Source organism: Emys orbicularis, chromosome 2 (genome assembly GCF_028017835.1).
Source record: "Emys orbicularis isolate rEmyOrb1 chromosome 2, rEmyOrb1.hap1, whole genome shotgun sequence".
In the NCBI taxonomy this organism is placed as follows: domain Eukaryota; kingdom Metazoa; phylum Chordata; order Testudines; family Emydidae; genus Emys; species Emys orbicularis.
Window position 1 is genome coordinate 40,089,278 of NC_088684.1, and position 25,560 is coordinate 40,114,837.

General features: G+C 41.6%; 1 protein-coding gene across 3 annotated transcripts in view; it reads right to left on the minus strand.

Annotated features, from left to right (window-relative positions):
• VPS13B (vacuolar protein sorting 13 homolog B) overlaps window positions 1-25,560 on the minus strand; it is a 947,892-nt gene that overhangs the window by 737,334 nt on the left and 184,998 nt on the right. For all 3 annotated transcript variants that reach the window (XM_065397834.1, XM_065397833.1, XM_065397835.1), the window contains exon 15: window positions 23,059-23,183. In XM_065397834.1, coding sequence (XP_065253906.1) covers window positions 23,059-23,183 — 125 coding nt within the window. The remainder of the gene's footprint in view (window positions 1-23,058; window positions 23,184-25,560) is intronic.

The window sequence follows — 25,560 nt, forward strand, 5'->3', positions numbered from 1 at the left end:
TCCTAATGTAACTAGCGGGTTAGGCAACTCATTAAAGCTAAACTTGGACAAATTCCAGGATAAATTTAAGGAAATAGGAACAAGCAAGTCTTGCTGTGTAGTGGCATGGAGTGAAAATGAATCTGTCCTAATTAAATGATTTTTAAATACACTTTGCTGTACGCAGTTTGCTGACAAACTGTAATACAGACTTGCTGAAATATTTGGATAAATCTGGCATATCATTAAAGAAAATAGTTTTCTTCACTGTTTTTGAATGAAATCATGAATTGGTCCTTATTATGCTCCGAGCATAGGCATTAATATAACCAATCCATGCAAGTTCACAGGGCTGCCATGAAATATTTGCAGTGTGTAGACTTTAGGAACAGCAACCCATTCTTTTAAAATCAACACCTCATAGTGATTGAAAGAATATAGTGGTGAACAGCTGGCTCCAGAGGTTTATACAGAGTCCCAAAATGCAAGACTGGAACCTGCAAAATGTTTCCAAAAATTTAATTTTTGTTATTACTCATATCCTGTACAGTAAAATACGATTAGTTCATTTTTTCCAAAATAACAAAACTGGTAACCTGCTACTAGAACCTAGTGAATGTGCTTTAAAAGAACCTGAATGTACTTTAAAAGCCTAAATATTGGCAGACATTTTAACAAATTTGTTTTTATATAACCAGGATATAATTTTTACATTCAGTTATTTAATACGGACAAGATTCACTTGCAGTATACGCAATGTCTCCCATATAATTCAATCACTGATTTCTTTGATCCTCCATTTAAACTGATAAAAACTTCAGGAATAAAGTCATTTATATTGCCAACACCACAATTTCAAACCTTTAATTTATCATCTTTTAAGCAAGAATTATTGGATAATCCAATCCATGCCTATAAAAATGTCATTTAATTAATAAGGAATACCAAAACTCTGAAGAGAAAAAAGAAAAATAATCCAATGATGACTAACAAATGTTTTTAAAATACTGAATTCCAGTCACTATGATATGCTATGCAAGTTATGGCCCCCATTTTCTCCTTATAGGAGGAAATTCTATCTTCTAGAGATAAATGATGTATCTTTACTCTTGAGGCACTAAATTACTACTGTGATGAGTGCTACAGAAATGCCAGTAAAACAAATTAAATAAAAATATAAAACTAGCAGGTGCAATAAAAATGTATGACTTTGCTCCATTAATAAACCTCAAGTGTGACCCATTAGAGGTCACCTCTACTTACTTTATTAAGTTCTGCATAACTGAGTGTGTGGCACCTCATTTTGGTCTCTTAAATGGGTGAAATTTCAGGGAGTACCACTAATTTTTCCAATCTGACCTCTATAAAGCATGCTAGTCAGACAATTAATCAGAATGGGGAAACCACTAAATTATGGTATTCACAAACCAGTATTTTTCTGTTTAATGTAAAGGCAGAAGAGTCTGGCTGGGTAATAATGAAGTTTCATTTCTGTTTTCTGAAGAGCCAGAGGACACATTGTCTTTGGAAAAAGACTGACAAACCTTTGCTAGAAACAATTTTGGAAAAAATAAAAAAATGCAAGCTTCAGTGATACTTTAGAGAACAAGTCTAAAGTGTGGAATTCTACAATTAGGAATATAACATTGATAAAAATGTTAAATAGCATAGGGCCAAGAACCGATCCCGGTGGGCCCGCATCAGAAACACACCCACTTGAAGATGATTCCACATTTACAATTACATTTTGAGTCCTGTCACTTAGCCGGTTTTTAATCCATTTAATGTTTGCCGTGTAAATTTTGTATTGTTCGAGTTTTTTAATCAAAATGTCACAGAATACTACTAGCTTTAGTTGTGAATGACAGCAGCTGGCTAAAGCCACTAAAGCTAAAAAAAAAAAAAAAAATCCTCATAATATTTGTAAATCTAATATTGTAGCATTATGCTCATGCATGAGAACTTAAAAGTTAAACTGATTAAAAACTGACTAGACACAAAAGTGAAACTAAATAATCCATCTTCATCATCCAAGCTCAGGAGAAAGAATAAGTAAACATAGTAGGAAGTGTTATAGATTTTTAAAATTCTTTCAGTTTTAACAATCGAGGGAATTATTAGTAACATAGGTAAATTTTATACATATGATATATAGATATAGATATCAACTCTTGCATGGGAAACAGAGAACAACAGGAGCTGGGAGGTCAAAGGGAAAAAAAAGTCAAATATATTATTTTAAAAAGTAAATGTACCTTAACTTTTAAGTCTGCCAAAACACTATGCATAATTTAAGACTGTGAATTTCCTCCCTATCCCAAGTTTTGTAGTTAATCTTTAAACTTTAATTATTTTTTCTTACAACTCTTTGGAAATTTGTAGATTACAGAGGTGGAGCTTCAATTTAGTTTGCCTCCTGCCCCCAAAGACTGAAGATGGTGGACATTTGGACACTCCCTGAAGCAAGCATATGGGAAGGATGGGAAGCCATGGGGTCCTCCCAGAAGACTCCTGAGATAAAGGGGAGGATCTGTGTCCTCGGATTAGGAGTGGTGGCTTTGTAGGAGCCAGCATAGGACTAGGGGAAAGGGTCTAGTAGGCAGGAAGGGGCCTCAGATAAGAACTACCTTGCTGGTGGGGGCAAAGATAGAGGTGCCCTGGGCAGGAGCACCTGGGAGACGGGGTGGAAATCCAAGGATTTAGTCACTCATTATGAGCTCTCAATCAGGCCACAAGCCCAGTGTCTTCATCTCCCCCCTGGCCTGGAGGCAGTGTAGCAGGAGAAGCCAGAAAGGGGTGGAAAGCTGAAGAGCCAGAATGCTCACACAACTGATACTAGTCTAACCTGAGGAGGGTTGGGAATGGGGAAGAATAGGCTCCCATCATTGCCCGCTCTCCCAGGTTTCTAATGTAAGGGGAGGAGCCAAATGAAGTCCTTTGAGGGGAGAAGATTGGGAAGGTCTGGGGGTGAAGATAGGTGTCAAAATAACATGCTGAAGGAATGACAAGTGAAAAGGTAGTTAAGTTGAAAGGCTTGCAGAGGAGGGTGTAAGGGTGGGGAAAATACTTGGAAGATGAGGGTGGGTGGTGAGAGTGTGTACTTGGGAAGAGGAAGCGAGGGTTAGGAAAAATGAAATTTCTTTGTGGAGATAGAAGGGGATGGTGGCTGTGGAATGAAATGCTGATGATGGGAAGGGGAAGATAATTAAATGCTGGAGTCCAACTATTTCCTTTCCTTTCTTTATTGTTCTCTCTATTCTATTTTTGCACTTCATCTCTCTCCTCAGTTCTAAGTACTCCTAGAATAATATATTAAAATGTATGCAAAACAAGCACATTTAAATAAATTTGCTCCTCTGGTGCTTTAAAGATGTTGGTATGTATGAGGTTACCATTATCAGAGGATTAACTGCTGCTGACTGAAAGGGACTCAGACGGAATTTTTTTTCATAAGGTAGGGACTTAGCTATGGACTAAGACACTGGTTTCATTTCTATTTCTGAAGATTCACAAGATACACAACTCCTTAGGTGACACTACAGACTAACCCAAAGTCTATATTAGAAACTTTTGCTGGCAGAATAATGTTGATCAGGGTGAGATTTTTCTTTTTACAATTCTATATCAGCATAACACTAATGTAGAAGCAGTTCTACAAGTATAGAAGTGCTTTCACTGATACAGTTTATTTCGCTTGGGAAACTAGCATGAACTATACTGGCAAGGAAACTCTTTCTCCACAGGTATACCTATACCAGCAAACCTTTTCTAGTGTAGACTGAGCCTATGAAATCATCACTAGAAAAGATCAGAGGAGAAAGACTAAAAGGGGTGGGGGGTGTTAGTGTGTGTGGGAGAGAGAGTGTGTGAGGCAGGGGGGCGGAGGTAAATGTCAAAGTCCAGCTGAAACATTGCACTGATGGAGACGTTACAGTTCATGTTTTTGTTCCACGAATATGCATTGTATAAGTAGCAGAAAGAGTGTGAAGGCTGTAAAGGAAGGATTATATTGGCAGTCTCACTACTTAATAACTTTGTTTAAAAATATTTTAAAGTATTTCAGGTACGATTCAAAATTTCTTGTTTGTATTAAATGTAAATAATTGTATACTAGTAAATGTGTTTCATTTCTCTCCAACAGCTACGCTAGCCCTTAGTGAAAACTATATTTTAGATTTAAATGCAACGGCCCTGGGTTTGCCATAGAATGCTTTCTAAAAAATACTAAAATCTTTGAAGCAGTTTTTAAACACACAAAAAGATTTTGCAGACATATAAGGGGAAAAAAAGTTGGGTTTAGTTTTGGCCTACTAACTTTGAAAGTGTCTTGTTACTATTATTTAAACATTAAATAGTTCCACAAACCCTGGTGAGTCTCAAGACCATCAAAATAATCAGATACAGACATATTTAAAAAGATACTGTAAGTATAATAAAATGTCACAGAATAACATTCTCCCGCTGTAACATAAATGCAAAATCAAAGCCAAGACATCTATGGAAAATACATATTGGAACATAACTGATATACTTATTTTCAAAGCAAGAGCCTTTCAGTCTGACACAGTATTCCAGTATAACTTCATTTATGTTATGCCAAATGACTTCAGTATATTCGAGACAGCAAAGAATGCATTTTAAGCTCTCAGCAAGATGTAATTCCATAAGTAACTAGAAAAAGAGGTTGAAATCCCGATATTGACTTCAGTGAGACCCAGATTTCATCCATAGAATTTTTGCATATGCAACTGCACACCTAAACAGATTGACTGAAGCACAAGTCTGTTCTTCAGCCAACTGGAAACCACCGTATTTGAAGAAAAAAAAAAAAAAGTTGGCAAAGTACTGAAGTTATATTTAATGCATGTAAATAACCCAGATAGCCAGTCTTTCTGTCCTGCTCTTTAGCCACTAGAATGTGCTTTGTCTTATATAACTATTAAGTACTTTACCCAAATTCTTATAAAAGTTAATACCACCTCATATTAAAAAATAACCCTAAAATACATCTTCATAAAAACATTTGCAAATTCTTTGACTTGCAAAAAAAATACCAAAACCATGTTAGGCAAACATGTTTCCTGGGTCCTTGTTTCTTACACAATGTTTACTGTTCTACTGAACACCTTATTTGGGCATCTTTGCGCCTTTTTAAACATTCAGAAAAGTAACAATTCCCTATCTTCACAACTCTGCTTCCCTGACTTTGTCAAACAAACAAAAACAAAAACATATGGCTGTAAATTCTTATGCTTCATTTCAGGCCAGAAAATAGTGTGTGGGGGTGTTGTTGGGGGAGTAAGTTTGAGAGAAATTGGTCAAGACGTTTTTGAATTACATAGTAAAGAAAATCCAAGGCATTTAAAACAGTATAAAAAAATGTCAAAACCAGCTTGGATTCAGAACTTTCAAAACTTCTCATGTAATTTTGCCTTCCATCCCTTCTTAACTGACTGGTTAGCTGACAACAGATTTATAATGAATTTTTTAAAGAATATGTACACAACCTAAATGATGAGGTGGGGGACAACTTACAATATATGTATATTGTAGGGCTATCGATTAATTGCAGTTAACTTACGTGATTAACCAAAAAATTAATTGCAATTTTAAAAATTACTCATGATTAATTGCAGATTTCATTGCACGGTTAAACAATAGAATGCCAATTGAAATTTATTAAATACTTTGGATGTTTTTCTACATTTTTCGTATATATTGTATTTTGTGTTGTAATTGAAATCAACATGTATATTATTTTTGAGTATAAATATTTGTACTGTAAAAATGATAAATAGAAATAATATTTTTCAATTCACCTCATACAAGTACTGTAGTGCATTTATCATGAAAGTGCAACTTGCAAATCTGGAATTTTTTTTGTAACATAACTGCACTCAAAAACAAAACAATGTAAAACTTTAAAGCTTACAAGTCCACTCAGTCCTACTTCTTATTCAGTCAATCGCTAACAAAAAAAACTTCAAAAACAGACTCCAATGTGAAACTGCAGAACTGGAATTAATTTGCAAACTGGACACCATCAGATTAGGCCTGAATAAAGACTGGGAGTGGTTGGGTCATTACAAAACCTAAACCTAATTTCCCCAATACTAATTTCCCCCTACTCTTACTCACACCTTCTTGTCAACTGTTTGACATGGGCCACTCTCATTACCACTACATAAGATATTTTTCCTCCCTTGGTATCCTGCTGTTAATTGAATTGTCTCATTAGACTGACCTCACACTTGGTAAGGCAACTCCCATCCTTTCATGTATTTATACCTGCTCCTGTATTTTCCACTCCATGCATCCGATGAAGTGGGTTCTAGCCCACGAAAGCTTATGCCCAAATAAATTTGTTAGTCTCTAAGGTGCCAGGACTCCTAGTTGTTAAGACAAACAAGTTTGTTTACACGTACAGGAGATAATGCTGCCCTCTTCTTATTTACAATGTCACCAGAAAGTGAGAACAGGTGTTCGCATGGCACTTTTGTAGCCGGCATTGCAAGGTATTTACGTGTCAGATATGATAAACATTTGTATGCCCCTTCATGCTTCAGGCACCAATCCAGAGGACATGCTTCCATGCTGATGATACTCATTAAAAAAAAGGTGTTAATTAAATTTGTGACTGAACTCCTTGGGAGAGAATTGTATATCCCCTGCTCTGTTTTACCTGCATTCTGCCATATATTTTATGTTATAACAGTTTCGGATGATGACCCAACACATGTTGTTCATTTTAAGAACATTTTCACTGCAGATTTCACAAAACGCAAAGAAGGTACCAATGTGAGATTTCTAAAGATAGCTACAGCACTTGACCCAAGGTTTAGGAATCTGAAGTGCCTTCCAAAATCTGAGAGAGACATGGTGTGGAGCATGCTTTCAGAAGTCTTAAAAATGGAACACTCCGATGAGAAAACTAGAGAACCCGAACCACCAAAAAAGAAAATCAACCTTCTGCTGGTGGCATTTGTCTCAGATAATGAAAATGAACATGTGTCAGTTGGCACTGCTTTGAATTGTTATCGAGCAGAACCAGTCATCAGCATGGATGCATGTCCCCTGGAATGGTGGTTGAGGCATAAAAGGACATATGAATCTTTAGCGCATGTGGCCTATAAATATCTTGCGATGCCGGCTACAAACAGTGCCATGAAAACGCCTGGCCTCACTTTCAGGTGACATTGTAAACAAGAAGCATGCAGCATTATCTCCTGAAAAAGTAAACAAACTTGTTTGTCTGAGCGATTGGTTGAACAAGAAGTAGGACTGAGTGGACTTACAGGCTCTAAAATTTTACATTGTTTTATTTTTGAATGCAGTTTTTTTGTATATAATTCTACATTTGTAAATTCAAATTCAGGATAAAGAAATTGCACTACAGGTCTTGTATTAGGTGAATTGAAAAATACTATTTCTTTTGCGTTTTTTACAGTGCAAATACTTGTAATCAAAAAAAGTGAGCACTGTATACTTTGTATTCTGTGTTGTAATTGAAATCTATTTGAAAATGTAGAAAACATCCAAAAGTATTTAAATAAATAGTACTCTATTATTGTTTAACAATAATGTGATTAATCGCGATTAATTTTTTTAATCACTTGACAGCCATAGTATATTGTAAATTCTACAGGCTTACCTTGAGAAAACATTTGTTGCAGAAACGTTCCTGCAACCCATCCATGACATGCAAGATAAGCTCACCTTTGATTTTAGGGCATAAAATAAGGGGGGTTATGCATTAATCAAAGTACTGCATCACCATTCCTCCTATGTACTTTCCTATAGGTATAATCTTTAAGTGCCAGAATGGGTTCCTTGGCTGTCTACCAAATTCAAACCTAGAAGGCTAGGTTAGTGGAAGAGTAGGATGACAACTTCAATTTCCATTTTCCTCTTTTCTATATCCTTTGTGTGAACTGCCTTGAAAGGTGGCAGATTCTCCTCTGCCCAGGATGTTATTCCTATTTCCAGAGGGAAAACTGAACTCTGGTTACTCACTAGTTTTGGAAGGGATATAAACACTCATGCCTCAATCATAAGCCAATCTCTAACAGGAGGTAAAAGGAGACTTCCCCTGTGAGCACCATGGTTTCCCACCTTCCACTGAAGCAGCTGGTACTGGCCACCGACCTAGACAGGATATTGGATTTGATGGACTACTGGTCCAACCTTTAGGGCCATAGTTATGGGTTAGGGTTTTTTTTGTTCAGACATGAATAAACTAAATGGATATGTACTCTCAGATGTTGGGAACTTTCTTCCAAGTATGCTACTCATCCTTGCTTCCATACCGATAATGCAGGGTCTGGAGCGAATACTGGGTTGGCAGTCAGCGTGTTGTTTGTACTTAGCTGCCCACAAAGGGACAATTGGATGTGACCTGACAAAAACATCTGATTTTGCATTCCATCTATCACGGAGTCCCCAGGCGATGCTCTGGAGCTGCTCCCTACAAAGCCAGTCAGGACTCTGGTGAAGTCTCCTCTCTGTGAGCAGACTGTCTTCAGGGCAAGAAGCTCACACGGCTTCCACCTTCCTGGGTCTGACCTTGGAGCATTCAGCATCCTCTGCCCCTCCGTGCACTTCCCACAGCGAGTCTGCCCAGGCGGGGTCCTGGGGAAGCCAGAGGGTCCTGCACCCCCACTTCGCAGTCAGACGTGACTCTTAGCCAGCCAGTAAAACAGAGGTTTATTAGATGACAGGAATATGGTCTAAAACAGAGCTTGTAGGTACAGAGAACAGGACCCCTCAGCTGGGTCCATTTTGGGGGGCAGTGAGCCAGTCACTCCCTTCTGCACTTCATTCCTCATCCCCAGCCAGCCTCAAACTGATTTCCCCTCCAGCCGCTCCTCCTCTGCGTTGTCCCTTTCCGGGCCAGGAGGTCACTTGATTCCTTTGTTCTCCAACACCTTTAGCTATCACCTTGCAGGGGGGAAGGGCCCCAGCCATTAGTTGCCAGGAGACAGAGTGTCAGCCATTTATGCACACTGGCCTTTATCCCACCACCTAGAGACTTAAGAAATGCATAGGGGAAACTGAGGCACCCCTACAATATTCAGAGGAAACATTAAGAACAGTCCCACTTCGTCACACCATCAGGTGTGTGGTTCCATGTCATCAGAAGGAAATTCTGCAGGCACATTTTAAGAAACCCACTCAGTGGAAGCAGCTGATGAATGACACCAGCAATCTTAGTCACTGGAGATAATTTGGTAAATATGACCACTGCTAGGAAATGCCTTGATGCAATAAAGTTTAGGACCTTCTTTACCATTGTGGTAACATGCAAATACCTCAACTGTAGAAGATGCTTGCTAAATGCCCTAGGAGCCTGAAAGCCTGCCTGCTTGCTCCCCCAGGTTGTCTAGCACCCAAGTACGTACAGTAGAAGTCACCTAGTTGCACTCAGGGCTTTAATCAGTAAATCAGGATCATTTTGAACATGAGAAGGGATTTATCTCCACATCCCCTGCCCTCCTCCCCAGTAACACCATGATGATGCAGGTTTCTGGGAAGTAGAATCCTCGTGTCCCTTTGTTCTGGTCACCGATTATTTACATTTTAAAGTGTGGCCGGTCTGTGACGAGGGAAAGAGAGATCACTTTCCGCTTTTCAGATTCTGAGCCCCTTTCCCTGACAAAACAAGAGTTTATGGATGATGATCAGAAGGCACAAATCCCATTCTGCTGCTGCCTGAATCTGAGCCCCATTCCCTGGTAGAGTAAAAGTCCCTGGGTTGAAAGCCAAACAGGCACAATTCCCATTACACTGCAACCTGAGGAAGAATTTCACAGGACAGTGACAGAATCCTCTGCATGCCTAGACATGCTGCGAGGTGGGAGGGGATGGTGAGCTTGGTACAGAACACTGCAAGAACTTCTCTGGGGTACGTCTAGACCGCAAAGAAAAACCCACAGCATTGAGTCTCAGCGGCCAGGTCAGCTGACTCAGGCTCAGGCTGTTGGGCTTAAAAATAGCAGTGTAGATGTTTAAGCTTGGGCTGGAGACTGGGCTCCATCCGAGATCTTTGGGTTTCAGAGTCCAGGCTCCACTCTGAGTCCAAACATCGACACTGCTATTTTTAAGCCTAACAGCCCAAGCCCTGGGAGCCCAAGTCAACTGACCTGGGCCCTGAGACTCAATGCTATGGGTTTTTCTTTGTAGTGTAGACATACTCTCTATGTAGGAGAGGCCCCAACAAACACTCTCTTAGGTAAATGAGAAGGGGGTTAACCACTGGTTTTCACCACTTGCTCATTAATCACACTAATTATTGCACTACCAAGGTGATGGTTGCTTTTACCTTTCTGGGACCCAGAGTCTCTAGGGTTTGCATGACTTATACCTGAGCATCATGAGAATTCCCTGATGTACAGTGGGAAGGAAAGGGAGTTGTGTAGCAGCCCTACTTCTTTCCCCAGGTAGCTGAGGACCCACTGCAGTATCTGGGGGTTGGGTTTTTGATGCTCTTCAGGGGGTTTTCCCCCTCTGGTCCAGGTCTGTTGTGGGATTTGCTCCTTGAGCTGGCTGGTTAGTGTCTTCTGCATCCTTAGACACTCTCTCCCAAATCATAAGACGCTCCTGATCAGGATTCTCTGTGTTGTAGTCATGGCTTCTCAGGACAGGGAGGGAACCCAACATGCCAGTTCAACAGAGCTCCATGCACTGGCAGTGCAAGGTCATCTGGCTGTGAACAGTCAGAATATAATTTGCCTTCTGTAGAGCCTGTAAATGTTGCCTCCAACAGGAAACACTGCTTAGAGTTAGCCTGATGTTTGCAGGACTGCTCTGCCATGCCTGAGTGGGGACAGAGGAAGCCCAGAAGAGAAGCACTATAGTAGCAGATCCGGGTGGTTGAAACCACCAGGCTGCCTGATACCCAATCCAGGAGAAGGAGGCAGAAGAAAAATTATAAATCACTACAGCATAAAAACAAATACAAAATAAAGTTTTAAAACAAAATGATTGGGACAAATTGAACTGGCAATTTGTTCCATCGACAGAGGCAGAAAATCTGGTGGCCCGAGCAGCAAGGCGAGGCTTAGTCCAGGAGTCTCCAGCAACAACACTGGTCTGCCTCTGATTTGCACAGGTGGAGGGCATTAACCCATTAGTGACAAATGAGGAGAGAAGCTGTGCAACAGAACTTGTCATATGCTTATTCCTTAATTTCTTTAACATTCCAACTGTATTACACATGCTCCCAGGTCCTACTGAGCTTCTTGAACATGATACCCACAGAACTAGAGCTCCAGACAGGATACAAGCAAAGTAGATCCTCTGATCCTCTTCTTCCCTGATGTATTATGCTGCAGCATAATACCCTTTTCTACAACCTTAACTACAAACCTTAGCAACATCAGCAAATATGTTGAGTTGACATATGTGCACAGATTGAGTGTGCTTAAGGAGGAGACATGAGATCATAATTAAGCTTTTGTGTTATCCGTGAGGAATATTCTTGTGTTGTGTGTTTCCTTGAAGACAGAAGGAAGTTCCTTGAGAGGATTCTGGGTCAATCACTGGAAATGTGCTGTGTGGTACACTTGGGTACGTTTAAGAGATATATCCTGTAATATAGGGCTTGTCTATACAGCGTATTAGTACCTACTGAAGCAGTATGCAAAGCACACTACAGAACTTTTAGTCTGCAACAGCAGGGTCCACATGGACAATTAGTGCAAACCTCCTGGAGCAACCCAGCTTATCATGCACTAACTTGCTGTATAGACATATTTCCTTACTTTATAGGATTTGCATTGGCAAGCAACCTTATCTCCCTCAGGATTTGGAGCTGAAGCAGATCTCCAAGCATTTATGAAATCCTGTCCGTCAGAATCAGGAGGCTTTGAAGTTAAGGTTTCTTGAAGCAGCACTACTTAGAGTCTATTTTGTCATTCTTTTTTAGCCCTTGAGATAAAGGATGGAACAATGTCTGGAGGAATGGCTTCCCCCCAGCAGGCCACGCACCAAGCATGGGTGTCCAAGGAAAAGAAAACAGCAGGGGCAGAGGCAGAACTCTTGAACAGCAGTTTCTTTGCTTTTTGTTCCTCCTTAGCAGAACCAAGGACTCCATGCCAGGGCAACGCAATCCTCTCAGACAAAAGAAGAAATACATGAAACACAACACTAAACGAACACTAACCTGGATTGCACTAACTAGATGTAGCTAAAATATAGTGAATTAACTGAAACAACTGTTCCAAAAAAGACTGAGTCTGTGAAGCCAGGGAAGCTCCTCGGCCACTTACTACCACAGCTGGAAGGAACTGAGGTAGCTCATTCAACCTGTCCTCTTTTCTGTTCTCGCCCTCCAGACATTCAGATTTCCCAGGGGAGTAAACAGGCAGTTTGAGGAAATTCCAACTGACACTGCTTCAAGCCATTTGCATTAATCCAGGCTGCATTGATGGTGCATCCCAAGCATGGGAATGTGCAGAGGAGAAAATAATGATATAAATGACATATGACCTGGACCAAAATCTACCTCATAAAACATATAGATGAAACATTTCTGTATCAGCCCAGATATTTAAAACAAAAACCGAATTCTCTTAGGAATCTAATCTTTAGTACCACAGGAACCTTAACAAATATTCATCTGCAGAACAACAAAGTGCTACTCTACTGGTGATACTGTGTTACAATACTAAACTGTCCTACACCCAATTACCTCATCTGCTGAAAAATAAATTCTAGCCAAAAGAAAAATGAAAAAACAGTTAATTCCTCTCAAGATTTCTGTTTCGCATTAAGTATTATTATTAGTCAGTATGTCTTTCGAGCCATATTCTGCTAATTTTTTAGTTGCTTTTAAACGTCTGCCTGGAAGGTTTGAAAGCTATTTAATAGCCTGGCATGCAACACTACATGAATTAGTTGTAAAACACAAATATTGAAATTGTATTTTGTAGGTTACTGCCACTGTGAACAATGACACAGAAGATATTTTTAATTTTAATTATAAAATTAAGTTACATATACAGGAATTTAAAATATAGTCAGAAACACATTGAACTAATTGCTCTGAGCAAATCTCCTGGCGTTAAGCCCACATATTCATTTGTATTAAAATACCAAATTAATAAACAAAAACAAATATCACTTGTTTAAATGATAAAAATAGTTGCCAGCATCTTTATGGGAGATGGGAGGAGAACTAACTTACTTTCATCTATCAAATGTTACCTACGTTTCTCCACTCCACTTTAAAAATGTAAATATAGCAAATTATAGCATATATTGTATACAGTTAGTGTACAATTTGGAATTTTTATTTTGAAACAAGAAAAATGAAAGCTATTCTGTTGATTTATGTCAGAAATAAAGTTAAGATTTTCGCTGCTAACCGAAAACATACTACCTAAGGGATTCCATAACAGTTCATAAAATGTCTTTGTTTTTAAAAGCTCTGGTCTGTGGTATATATTTTCTCCCAAGAAATAGAAGAACATATGTAGCATCAGATGTGTGTACTTTAAGAAATTCTGGAATGTGAAATCTAAAAATCCAAATAAAGCAGGTGGTGTAATTTTGAAGGGAAAAAAATGAGTTGAAGCTTAATGACATTACCAGGTTATTCTAGCAGACTAATTCTCACTCAGTGCATGACTTCAATGAAGCTCTCAGTCCTCATGCTGATTTCGATTTAGTTCAAGTGCTATTTGATGCATTTCATCTGGAGTTTTATTCACTTCAAACTACACTTCATTTAAGCAGGCTGCTGCTGTACTCATTTATTTTTTCTACTTTATTACCCTCAAATTGGCGTTGCTTGGTTTAGATAAATTGTTTGCATAAGTTAGTTTTATCTTATTAAGATTGTGAAATATATTTATATTTTTTAAAAATGTACAAAAGCATTATACCCTAAAGACAAATGATCAAACTCGCTATTAAAATAATTTAGAAATGTAGTAAGCTATAGATGCTATTCGGGTTATAAATCCTATTCCCAAAAGTTGACATATATTTTCTCATTTTAAGACAGCACCATTTTTTGGTTTAAATTATGAGTTTTCTTTTTTCTTGATGGCCTATTGAGTTGTTTTTTCTGCCTGGGGAATTTATCATGTTACATCACATAAAGTAACCTACAGTCTACAAATAAAAAAAAGAACGATAGAAGAAGGCATAATATGCACAGAGACAAACATTATATTTAGGTTTTAAACATCTAATTCATTTTTACAAGCTAATACTTGTTAACAAGTACAGCAAACTAACGCTGAGTGAAAAAAGTTTGTTTTTCCTAATCTTAACGACTAAAGTACTCTTCACCAGTGTTGACAATTTACATCACTTCTAAATTACCATAATAAAGTCAGTATTTCATCAGCAAAATGAAAGATCAGCACACTATTTCACATAAAGTATTAGGTGTTTTTGTGAAGTATCAATGAAAAATATGATCAAGAAAAATTAATCTACCACCACCTGGTGGTGTACTGACAGTGTTAAAATATTATTATCCATTAAAATAACATAGTGCAGCTATCAGTAGTAAACAACTTAGTATATTCCAGTGTAGGATTATATATAAATCTAGTCTATTTGCATAGTTCATAAATATTAATAGGACAAAAATATTATATATTTTCCCAGTCATGCATATAAAATATTAAATATGAGGACAGTATCTTTAAAATGCTAACTTTTCTTCTCCCTGATTTCTGCTTCTTTTTTAATAATATTCCTCAAGGAGAAGACTTTCATTCAATGCAAGTAAAAATTTAATATTATATTATATTATATTATATTATATTATATTATATTATATTATATTATATTATATTATATTATATTATATTATATTATATTATTATATTATATTACCAAAGAGAAAACTCTAAAAATTTCTGCTATGACAAGCAAAATGCCATATTTAATTGAAAAAAAATTTTTAAAACAAAAATAATTTTTTTCTACAGCATACTATTTTAAACACAAGACCTAATTTGTGGAGCTAGGTTGTAGATTATCGCCCTACTTTGTTTCAAACCCTGAGTTTGTTTGAAGTGAGAACATAGCTCTTCAGTTAAACACGTTAAATTTGTCAGTTGACATCTACTCTTGGTATCATTCAAGAAAAAATGGGAGGAAGTTACTCACCTTGTGCAGTAACGATGGTTCTTCAAGATGTATCCCCCTATGGGTGCACCACAGTAGGTGTGTGTGTGCACGCCCTTGCGCTGTCAATCAGAGAATTTCAATAGCAGTCCATGCCACCCGAGCACGTGTGGCTCCCCACCTGCCACGAGGCTAGTCAGCGTGCATGGGCATTTCTCCCTCAGTTCCTTCTCTACCACAGAGTCAACCAGTAGAACTCTGAAGTAGAAGGGAGGAGGGAGCACCCATAGGGGGACACATCTCAAAGAACCATCGTTAGTGCACAAGGTTACTTCTTCGTGTAGTGTCCTATTGGTGCTCCTCTGTAGGTGACTCCCGAGCGGTACCTACCGCTGGAGGCTGGAACTTCAGAGCTGAGTCTTATACAGATGAAAGTACTGAGGCCCCGAATTGGGCATCGGGAGCCAAATCACTCAAGATGGCATAGTGTTCTGCGAAGGTATGTGCAGATGCCCATGTAGCTGCTCTGCAGATCTCTGATATGGGGATACCCTTGGAGAAGGCGATCAATGAGGAGACTGACCTCGTGGAATGAGTGCGTACTGAAGATGGGGGTGTTTGCTACCAATTGCATGGGGTAGCAGAGTTTAAATACAGCAAGAGACCCACTTGGAGAGTCTCTGAGCTGAAATCACTGCACCTTTTGACCTATCCACAACTGAGAGGAAGAGACTTTTCTGAAGGCCTTTGTCCTGTCTAAATACAAGGCCAAGGCGTATGGAGGATAGCCTCTCTGTTATCCATATGATGGTTTGGATCGACTGTTGGGAGTTGAATAAGTTGATTCATGTGAAATGCAGAAGTTATTTTGGGAATGAACTTTGGGTGTGGTCTGGATAAGACCTTGTCCAGGAAGAACACCGTAAAAGGGGGTGTGGTCAACCTGTTAAACTCTTTGCCAGAGGATGTTTGTTAAGGCCAAGATTATAACAGGGTTCAAAAAAGAACTAGATAAAGTCACGGAGAATAGGTCCAACAATGGCTATTAGCCAGAATGGGCAGGGATGGTGTCCCTAGCTTCTGTTTACCAAAAGCTGGGAATGGGTGATGGGATGGATCACTTGATGATTACCTGATCTGTTCATTCCCCCTGAAGCACCTGGCATTGGCCACTGTTGGAAGACAGGATACTGGGCTAGATGGACCTTTGGTCTGAACCAGTATGGCTGTGCTTATGTTCTTATGAGATGTGCCATCAAAGCTGCTATCTCCCCTATCCTTCTGGCAGAAGTGATGGCGATGAGCAATGCCATCTTCATGGAAAGGTGATTTAATGAACAAGTGGACATGGGTTCGAATGGTGGTCTAGTCAGGCCCTTTAGCACTACATTGAGGTCCCATTGCGGACTGGGGATCCTGAGTTGTGGGAAAAGGTTTGCTATACCTTTTAGAAACCTCTTCATCGTTGTGGGGAAGACTGAGTAGCCTTCTACCTGCTGGTGGAAGGTTGCAATTGCTGCCAAGTGAACCTTCAGCGAGCTAATAGGGAGATCCGATTTCTTTAAAGATAACAGGTAGTGCAGGATCACCAGCAAGGTGGCTGAATTAGGTGTGACATCCTTAGGCTAGCACTATATCTGGAATCTCTTCCATTTCTGAAGGAAGGTGCAACGAGTAGCACCCTTCCTACTGTGCAATATCTCCTATCACAGAACAAGGGTCACACCCGTCACCTCAATCCATGGGTCCTACATCTCAAAGTGTGGCTCCTTCATGGCTCCAGCACATAGAGGCATCCTGTTCAGAGGAAGTACAGCAGTGATCAATAGGGTCATCGGTGAACACAATGCCAGCTGAGACAGGTAAGGGTACTATGTCTGTCTGGGCTAGATGGGGGCAATCAGAACGATGTTTGATTTTCTCCTTTTTATTTTCAACAGGACCTTCAGCAACAGAGGGAATAGAGGAAAGGCGTAAAGAAGGCCATTGCCCCAAGGAAGGAGAAGAGCATCTTTCCTGGAGTGTTGTTCTATCCCCGCTCTGGAGTAATACTGCGGACATTTCTTGTTCTAGTAAGTACAAGTCTCTCTCTGGCACCCCCCATTGCCGAAATATATTGTTGTAGGCGTAGGTGCGTGTGGCTCTCCCTCATTGTCATCTCTGGGGGAGGCCATCTCCCTTTGCTGCCACGCCCGTGCAATAATAGACCCTCAGCCAGGGCGGGACCCCCAGCAAACAGTCTAGGGCACCGGCAGAAAGTTGAGCACCCAGCAAACCATCTAGGGAGCCGGCTGGGGTTGAGCACCAATTGTTGTCTATGGGGCTCAGGTAGTGGTGAGCACCAATTGCAGTCTATGGGGTTCAGGCAGGAACACCCCAGTCTGTTGTCTTGAATCTGGTGAGCGACAGACCAACACGTGCCTCTTGGAAGAAGGGGGAGTACTGCTACCCCAGGGGTGGGGTGGCAGGAGTAGGGGGATGCAGGCCCACCCGACTCCACTGCATCCCAGCCCAAGGCCCTAACAGTGGCAGTGTGGTCTGCCACTGAGTCAGCAGGGAATCCAGCCGCAACACGCTGACCGTGTCTCAAGTGGCACTGCAGCCAGACTACAGTCGGCTATCTCCAGGCTCCTTCCTACCCTTCCCTCCAGGTATACCTGAACCCCGGGGTTGTCCTCCATCTCCCCAGGGTATACTGCCAGTGGCAATCCCAGCAACTCCTCCGCATCAGGCACGTCTGGCAGTCCTGGTACCTGGGAGGTGTCCTCAGGGCAACAGAAGTCTTCCGCAGGTTCCAGCTCAAGCAGTGGGCAGGAAGCGTCTACCTCCCTCGGCGGCGCCTGCCCAACTGAGCTGCAGGGCCTGCATCATATACTTCCGGTTCCTCTCCCGCCCTTCCACTTCGAACATGGAGGCCTAGACCTTACAGGTTCTGCCCACCAGGGGGCATCTGGCTCTCCCTTGCTGTCAGTCTCTGAGGGAGGCCACGCTCCTTTGCTACAATCGTGCAGAATGGATGGTTCTAAGTCCTATTTCTGGCTGAGCAGGAACTTGCGGTTTAGACCGTCGGCCGTCGTGTTGTGTATTCCCAGTTTGTAGGCCACTGATATTATGACATTCTGGGAGATGCACTAGTTCCATAGCTTCAGAGCTCTGTGCATAAGGAATGAAACCTGGCTCCTCCCTGCCAGTTTATGTAGTACATACAGCCCATATTGTCTGTTATAACCTTAGTATACATGTTCTTGATCAGGGGGAGGAAGTGAGCGCACGTGTTTTGGACCGCTCTGAGCTCTACTAGACATGGAGACACGTCTCTGATGGGGACCATCTGCCCTCTACAGTGTGACCATTGAGATGCACTCCCCAGCCTCTGAGGGATACGTTGGTGGTCAGGAGAAGGGATGGGGAGGACTGAGTGAACGGTATCCCCATGCAAACGTTCACTGGCTCTTTCCACCAGTTTAAGGATTGCTAGACTCAGGTGGGCATCGACAGGAGCTTGTTTATATTGTCTTTGTTCTGTACATCGAACCAAACCATGCTTGAAGGCACCTCATGCATAGTCTGGCATAAGCAATGACTTGCCCGCAGCCATGTGCCCCAGAAGCTAAGGCAGTATCTGGACGGGATTTGAGGACTGGATTGTATTGTCTCTATCAACGAGGAGAGACTGAGAAATCTGTGATATGGCAGGCACACCCTTGCCTGAACAGAAACTTTAGTTTCTGAACCAATGTTAAGGTTGATTTTTGTTCATTGATCTGAAGGCCAAGTCTCAGAAAAAGGTCTCGTATGGTCTGAGTGACTAATCGGACCTCTACGAAGGACCGTGCCCTGAGAAGGCAGTCGTCCAGGTAGGGGAAAAACTGTAAAACATAGATTGGCCACCGCTATAGAAAGGACCCTAAAGAACACCCTGGGGGCTGATGAGAGGCCGAAAGGGAGTACTCTATACTGGTAGTGGTCCTGGCATAGTGTGAACCTGAGGTAACGTCTGTGCCTCTATGACAGAGATATGAAAGTATGCATCTTGAAGGTCAAAGGTCGAGAACCAGTCCCCCACTTCTAATACTGGGATAATCATTGCCGGTGTGACCATCTTGAATTTCTGCACTTTGACATATCTGTTGAGCGCTCTGAGGTCCACTATAGGTCTCCAATCTCCCTTTTTCTTCGGGGATTGAAGGGCCAATTCAATGAGCAGGAGTTTTAGCCTTAACTCTCTATCCCTCCTGGACCTGGGTTTAGCTGCTGGCACCAACTACACTTCTGTGGATTGTGCTTCTCTGCAAAGTAGCGAATACATTGCGAGTGACCATCCGTTACTGGGATGGATTCTTTGCAGCTAAGACACTTTTTTGAAGCCTAGGAAGCCAGGCATACACTTGTCCGGGGGGGGGGGGGGGGGGTCCCCTCCACTGGGGTTGGTGGGAGGCGAAACCTTATCTTCTTTTTCTTTTTATCTGGCATGGCCAACTAAAAACAAACAAGTACTAAAGAAAAGGGAATTCAAAAGAAGCAAAAATTTGCTAAATTATCAGGAATTAACAATCCGTGAACGGACAGCTCTCAGCTCCGTCTCTAGCCTAGGGCGGTTGAGAAGGAACTGAGGGAGAAATGCCCGTGCATGCTGGCTAGCCTCGCATGCATGAGTGGGACAGACTGCTTATTGAAATTCTCCAATCGACAGCGTGAAGGCGCACACACACCTACAGTGGCGCACCCATAGGGACACTACTCGAAGAAGAAATTGAAGTTAAACTTACCTGTAACTACGGGTATTTTGAGATATTTGGTATGTATTCCATATGTGGGTAAGAATGAACACCATGCACCTGAGATCAGCGTTGGTCCGCGCCTGCATCATTGCTCCCCTTGTGCTCCAAACCAAGGACATAAGGGACAGTGCACACCAACTGCCTCTCCAGTTTTTCTTCTTACTGAGAATCAGATAAGATCTGAAGCAGAAGGGAGGGAGAGCAGGTAGTGGAATACAGATAGGGACCACACATCATGAAGAACCTCCAGTTACAGGTAATTAACCTCCATTTCTTCTTCGACCGCTGGTTCCTATGTGTATTCTAGATGTGGGTGAATAATAAGCAATATTTAAACAGGAGGGGAGTAGCAAGGATACAGTTGGTATAGGTGGTTGTAATATTGCAGTTCCTACAGTTCTCCAGAGGCGGCTTGAACTAATGCGTAATGCTTCGTGAATGTATTGATGGAGCTCCAGGTGGCCGCCCTACATATGTCCAGTAGAGTTATCTCTTGAAGAGATGCTCTTGAGGCTGCTTGTGCCCTAGTGGAATGGATTCTTACCCCATCCAGGGAAGGAATATATACTAACTGGTAACACAGAATGATGCAACAGAGATCCACATAGAGTGTCACTGAGCAGATAATGACAAGTTTCAGAGTAGCAGCCGTGTTAGTCTGTATCTGCAAAAAGAACAGGAGTACTTGTGGCACCTTAGAGACTAACAAATTTATTAGAGCATAAGCTTTCGTGGGCTACAGCCCACTTCTTCGGATGAGCAGATAATGCTTGCCCTCACGACTGTCCCACTGTAGCGATAAATAGTCTTTGTGATTTTCTTATTGGTTTTGTCCTTTGTAGATAGAATGCCAGAGCTCATCTGATGTCCAGAGAGTAAAGTCTTCTCTCCTCATTAGAAGCATGAAGTTTTGGGAAGAATACAGGACAGGTTGATCTATGTGAAACACAGAAATTACTCTAGGAATGAATTTCGGGTGAAGGCATATTAAAAATAGTGTATGGCGGGTCAGGTGCTACCAGTTCACTCATCCTTCTGGCTGATGTGATGGCAACTCAAAATGCAATCTTCATGCAAAGGTGAGTTATAGAACATGTGGCCAGTGGTTCAAATGGTGGTCTGGTAAATACTGACAGCACAAGGTGGAGGTTCCATTGTGGTGCAGATTTCACCACCAGTGGGAATGTCCTAACAAGGAACTTCAGGAATCTAATTGTTGTTGGGTGAATAAAAATAGACTATCCCTCTACTAGAGGGAAGGCACTGATTGCTGCTAGATGGATCTGCAAGTAACTAGTGGAAAGCCTTGAAGTTTTCAAGGACAGGAGAATCTAAAATAGCAAGGATATCCACAGAGTCTGGAGATAATTGATTACGTTGTGCCTAGATAGAGAAATGCCTCTATTTAGCCAGAAAACATGTTCTGGTCGAATCTTTCCTACTTTGATTGAGAAAAGACTGAACGGCCTTTGAGCATGAATGTTTTAGGTCTGTTGCCCCTCTGAATACCAGATCATGAAGGGGGGCTGGGTTGGAATGTCTGATCTTTCCGTTCTTCTGAGATAGTAAATCTGGGGAGTGATGGATACTGATAGGGGGACGGGCTGACTTTGCAGAAGGTCCAGAAACCAGAATTGTATGGGTCAGCTGGATGCTATAAGAATGACCTGAGCTATGTCATAGCAAATCTTCCATAGAACTTGTGGTAACAGATGGATGGGAGGAAAGGCATATGTGAGCTGGCCTGTCCAGGATAGCAGAAGGGCGATGCCCCTGGAGACATTGCCAAGAGCTGCCTGGAGCAGTAAATGGTGAATTACATATTCATTTGGGATGAGAACAGATCCCAAGAAGGTGTTCCCCACCGCACGTATCATTCAGGACAGAACTGTGTATCTTCCACTCATTGTCTGTGGAAAAGTGCCTGCTGAGATTGTCTTCTAGAGAATTCTGTGCACCTGGCAGGCATGCAGCCAAGACAGTTATGTGGTTTCTGATGCACCAATTCCATAAATTCATTGCTTCAGAGAAGGGATTTTGCTCCAACTTGTTTATGTAAAAGAGTTGTCATGCTGTCTGACATTATTTGGACATGGCAGGATCCTAGTGGGAAGAATATGCTGCAGGCTAGATGGCCTGCTCTCAGTTCTCAGAGTCCAAATTACTTGTGTGGTGCGACTATCTAAGTGGGCTACCCAAGAAGGGATGCCTCTGTGACAACAGTCACATCTGGTGTGGTTATGGTAAAAAGAATTCCCACATGTACTTGTTCCGGGTTCATCCACGAGGCAAGGTGACTATTGTTATTCTGGTGTTTATGTGGTCTCTGTTTGCTGGGTAAATGGACCAGAGTCAGGCTTGTAGGCAACATAGGTGAAGTCTGGCAAACAGTGTTACGTAAGTACACGATGCCATGTAGCCTTGTAGGAAAAGGCAGACTGACAGAGTCTGTTGTCTGAAAGAGACTTGTCTTATCAAATTGTTCACGGTCTCGAATATTTCTGTAGGGAGGCAGGCCCTTGCTGAGGTCAAATCTAGGGTCACTCCTATAAAGTCCATAGTCCTTGTGGGAGTTAATGCTGACTTTTCTTTGTTGACAGATTCCGAAGGCTGCCAGAAGATGGAGCAAAAAGAGTTACTGGCTGGACCTCCTGATTGGAGTCACCCACTTAGACATCTACAGACACAGGATTCCAACTCAGCCCATGCAGCAACAAGAAGGAACTGGAGAGGGGTTGATCCATACTGCTCCCTATGTTCTTGATTTGGAGTACGAGGGGAACAACTGTTTGGGCACAGACCAATGGACACTACTTGCTAGAAATCTTTGATCTCAGGTGCATGGTGTGCATGCATATCCATGTGTGAAATACACAAAGGGACCAGCACTCAAAGAAGAACTGGTCCATAAGACTTCCATTAGTTTTAAAAAGCAAAACATTTGCTACAGGCTTTTGTAGCTTGTTCCTTTAGTTCATTCAACCAAAGAAGGGCCTACAATGCCAATTAACAGCTACATCCTCACCTAAATTTTATTGCAGACAACAGACATTATATGATAATATATTCTACAAGAAACACAAAGGCCTAGAGACAAATATGGTACTATACTCAATAAAATTCCATTTATCTTTAACCTATGTCAGTAAGTATAACACAAAAATAAAGTGAAAGATTATCTGTTACTATTTCATATTGTAAGTTTAATACTCACCAATATTTGGGAAACTTAAGCAGTTTGCCATAAATAGCAGTACTAAAAGAGGGGATAATTGGAGTAGGTAAGCAGTATGATCCTCTAATGTCCAAAGAGGTCAGTCCTGCCTGAAAACCAAATATCTGAAACAAGAAAAAAAGGTCAAATTATATAATGATATAAGATTTAACAAGCATAAGATTAGATCTACCAGTTTCAATTTTCTTTACAATAACTGTACACTAAACTCTTTCTAGTTTTGAATCCAACTCCCCAAAATTTCAACTGGTTAAAATTAAACTAAATAAACATAAAATAATCATGGATTATAATTAGAGAATACTTTCCCAGCACACACAAATAACGTGAAAATTCTTCATGTCCAAGTTCTCTCCAAAAACAAAATGTGCAAGTGTTTTACTTTAAGAGAAATAGATCTGTTGAAAAAAATACTTAAAATGTATTTTAATTCACCCATTAAGATTTAAACATCATCCCACATGCTTCCTTACAATAGCATAGTTATTTTTATTATCATAGCAGCAAGGAGCCCTAATCATAGACCACGGTCCCACTGTTGTAGGTACTGCACAAACACAAAAACAAAAAGACAGTCCCTGCCCAGAATAGTTTACAATCTAAGTACAAGACAAGAGACAACAAATGGATACCGACAGACAGGGAGTACAAAGAAATAATGAGGCAATATTGGTCAACATGATAGGCTGTGTTCTCAGCACACCAGGAACCAGACTGTTGTCAATTTTTTTGTAGGTACCACAGAAAAGTAGAGTTTGAAGGAAGGATTTGAAGGAAGAAAGCACAAATGAGCCTGTTTGAAAATTTAACAAATGGGCATAGAGGCTGGCATCATGGGCCAACCTGAAGTGGGAGTCAACTTTTCTATACTGAATGGGAACGTGTAGGTTGGGTGGAGGTAAGCTGGGAAGGGCATTGAAAGTGAAGACAAGTAGCTTATGGTTGATACACTACAGAAGAGGGAACTAGTGGAGGAATACAAAGAGACGGATGACATTTTCAAAGTGAGAGCCAGGAAAAAGATCTTTGCAGCAGCATACTGAATAGGTATGAATGGGAAAGACTTCACTTGTCAAGGTGTAGCGCCTGTGGACGGGGCATCACCCAGAGCCGCCTGGCCTCACCTCCATGTAGGAGCCGGAGGGGGGATATGCCGCTGCTTACGGGAGCTGCTTGAGGTAAGCGCCGCCCGGAGCCTGCATCCCTGACCCCCTCCAGCGCCCCAACCCCCTGCCCCAGCCCTGATCCCCCTCCCGCCCTCCGAACCCCTTGATCCCACCCTCCTACACCCCAGAGACCACACCCAGAGCCAGAGCCCTCACGCCCCCACCTGCACCCCAACCTCCTGCCCCAGCCCGGAGACCCCTCCCGCACCCTGAACTCCTCATTTCTGGCCCCACCCCGGAGCCCACACCCCCAGCTGGAGCCCGCACCCCCTTCTGCACCCCGACCCCCAATTTCGTGAGAATTCATGGCCCGCCATACATTTCCATACCCAGATATGGCCCTTGGGTCAAAAAGTTTGCCCACCCCTGCCTTAGGGGGATGGAGAAAGGTGGATGGGAGATATGGGGGATCCTCCGAAGGACATGTAGAAGGAGTGATTAAAGAGGTAGGAGAACCAGGAGAGGACACAGTCACAGAAGCCAAGGGAGAATAAGATTTCTAGAAGCAAAGCATGGTCAACTGTGCTGAAGGCGGCTTACAGGTTATGAAGGATGAAGATGGAGGAGTAATGGTTCCAAGCTTTGGCTAGGAAGAGGTCAATAGACACTTTGACCACAGCAGTTTCAGTTGAGTGGAAGGGGTGAAAGCAAGGCTGAAGAGAGTCTAGGATGGAAATGGAAGAGAGGAACTCCAGACAGCAGTTGGAGACAGTGTTCTCAATTAACTTAAAAATGAAAGCGGGGCAGTAGTTAGACAGACAAGTGGGGTCAAGGATTTAAGATGGGAGAGACTAAAGCAAGTTTTGTATTGTGAGGGGAAAGAGCTAGAGGAAAGTGAGAGGTTAAGGAGAAAGTAAGGGAGGAAGATGAGAGTGGGCATGAGGGATATCAGGAGATAAGATGCATGAGGCCACTAGGGCAAGTGGAGAAATTAGAGAGGAAGAGCAAATGAGAAATTTCTGCATCTATGTCAGGGAGGAGGAAGAGAGTTGTGGGACGAAAAGGGAGAAGGAAAGGCTAGCTCAAATAGAACTCATTTTTTTCTTGAAAGAAAATGGCAAGTTCCTGTGCAAAGAAGGCGAGGCAGCAGAATGAGAGTGTTTGAGGAGTGACTCAAAGGCAATGAAAAGCTGGCTGGGATGGTAGATATAAAATTCAATTATGTTGGAGAAACAGAGTTGCATAACCAGGAAGATTGCTGAAATGAAAGAGGAGAGAACAAATTTGTAATGGAGGAAAGTCAGGGTGGTCACAGGATTTCCATCAGAGATTCTCTGCAGCAAAAGAATAGGGACAGAGGAAATGGATTTTGGTG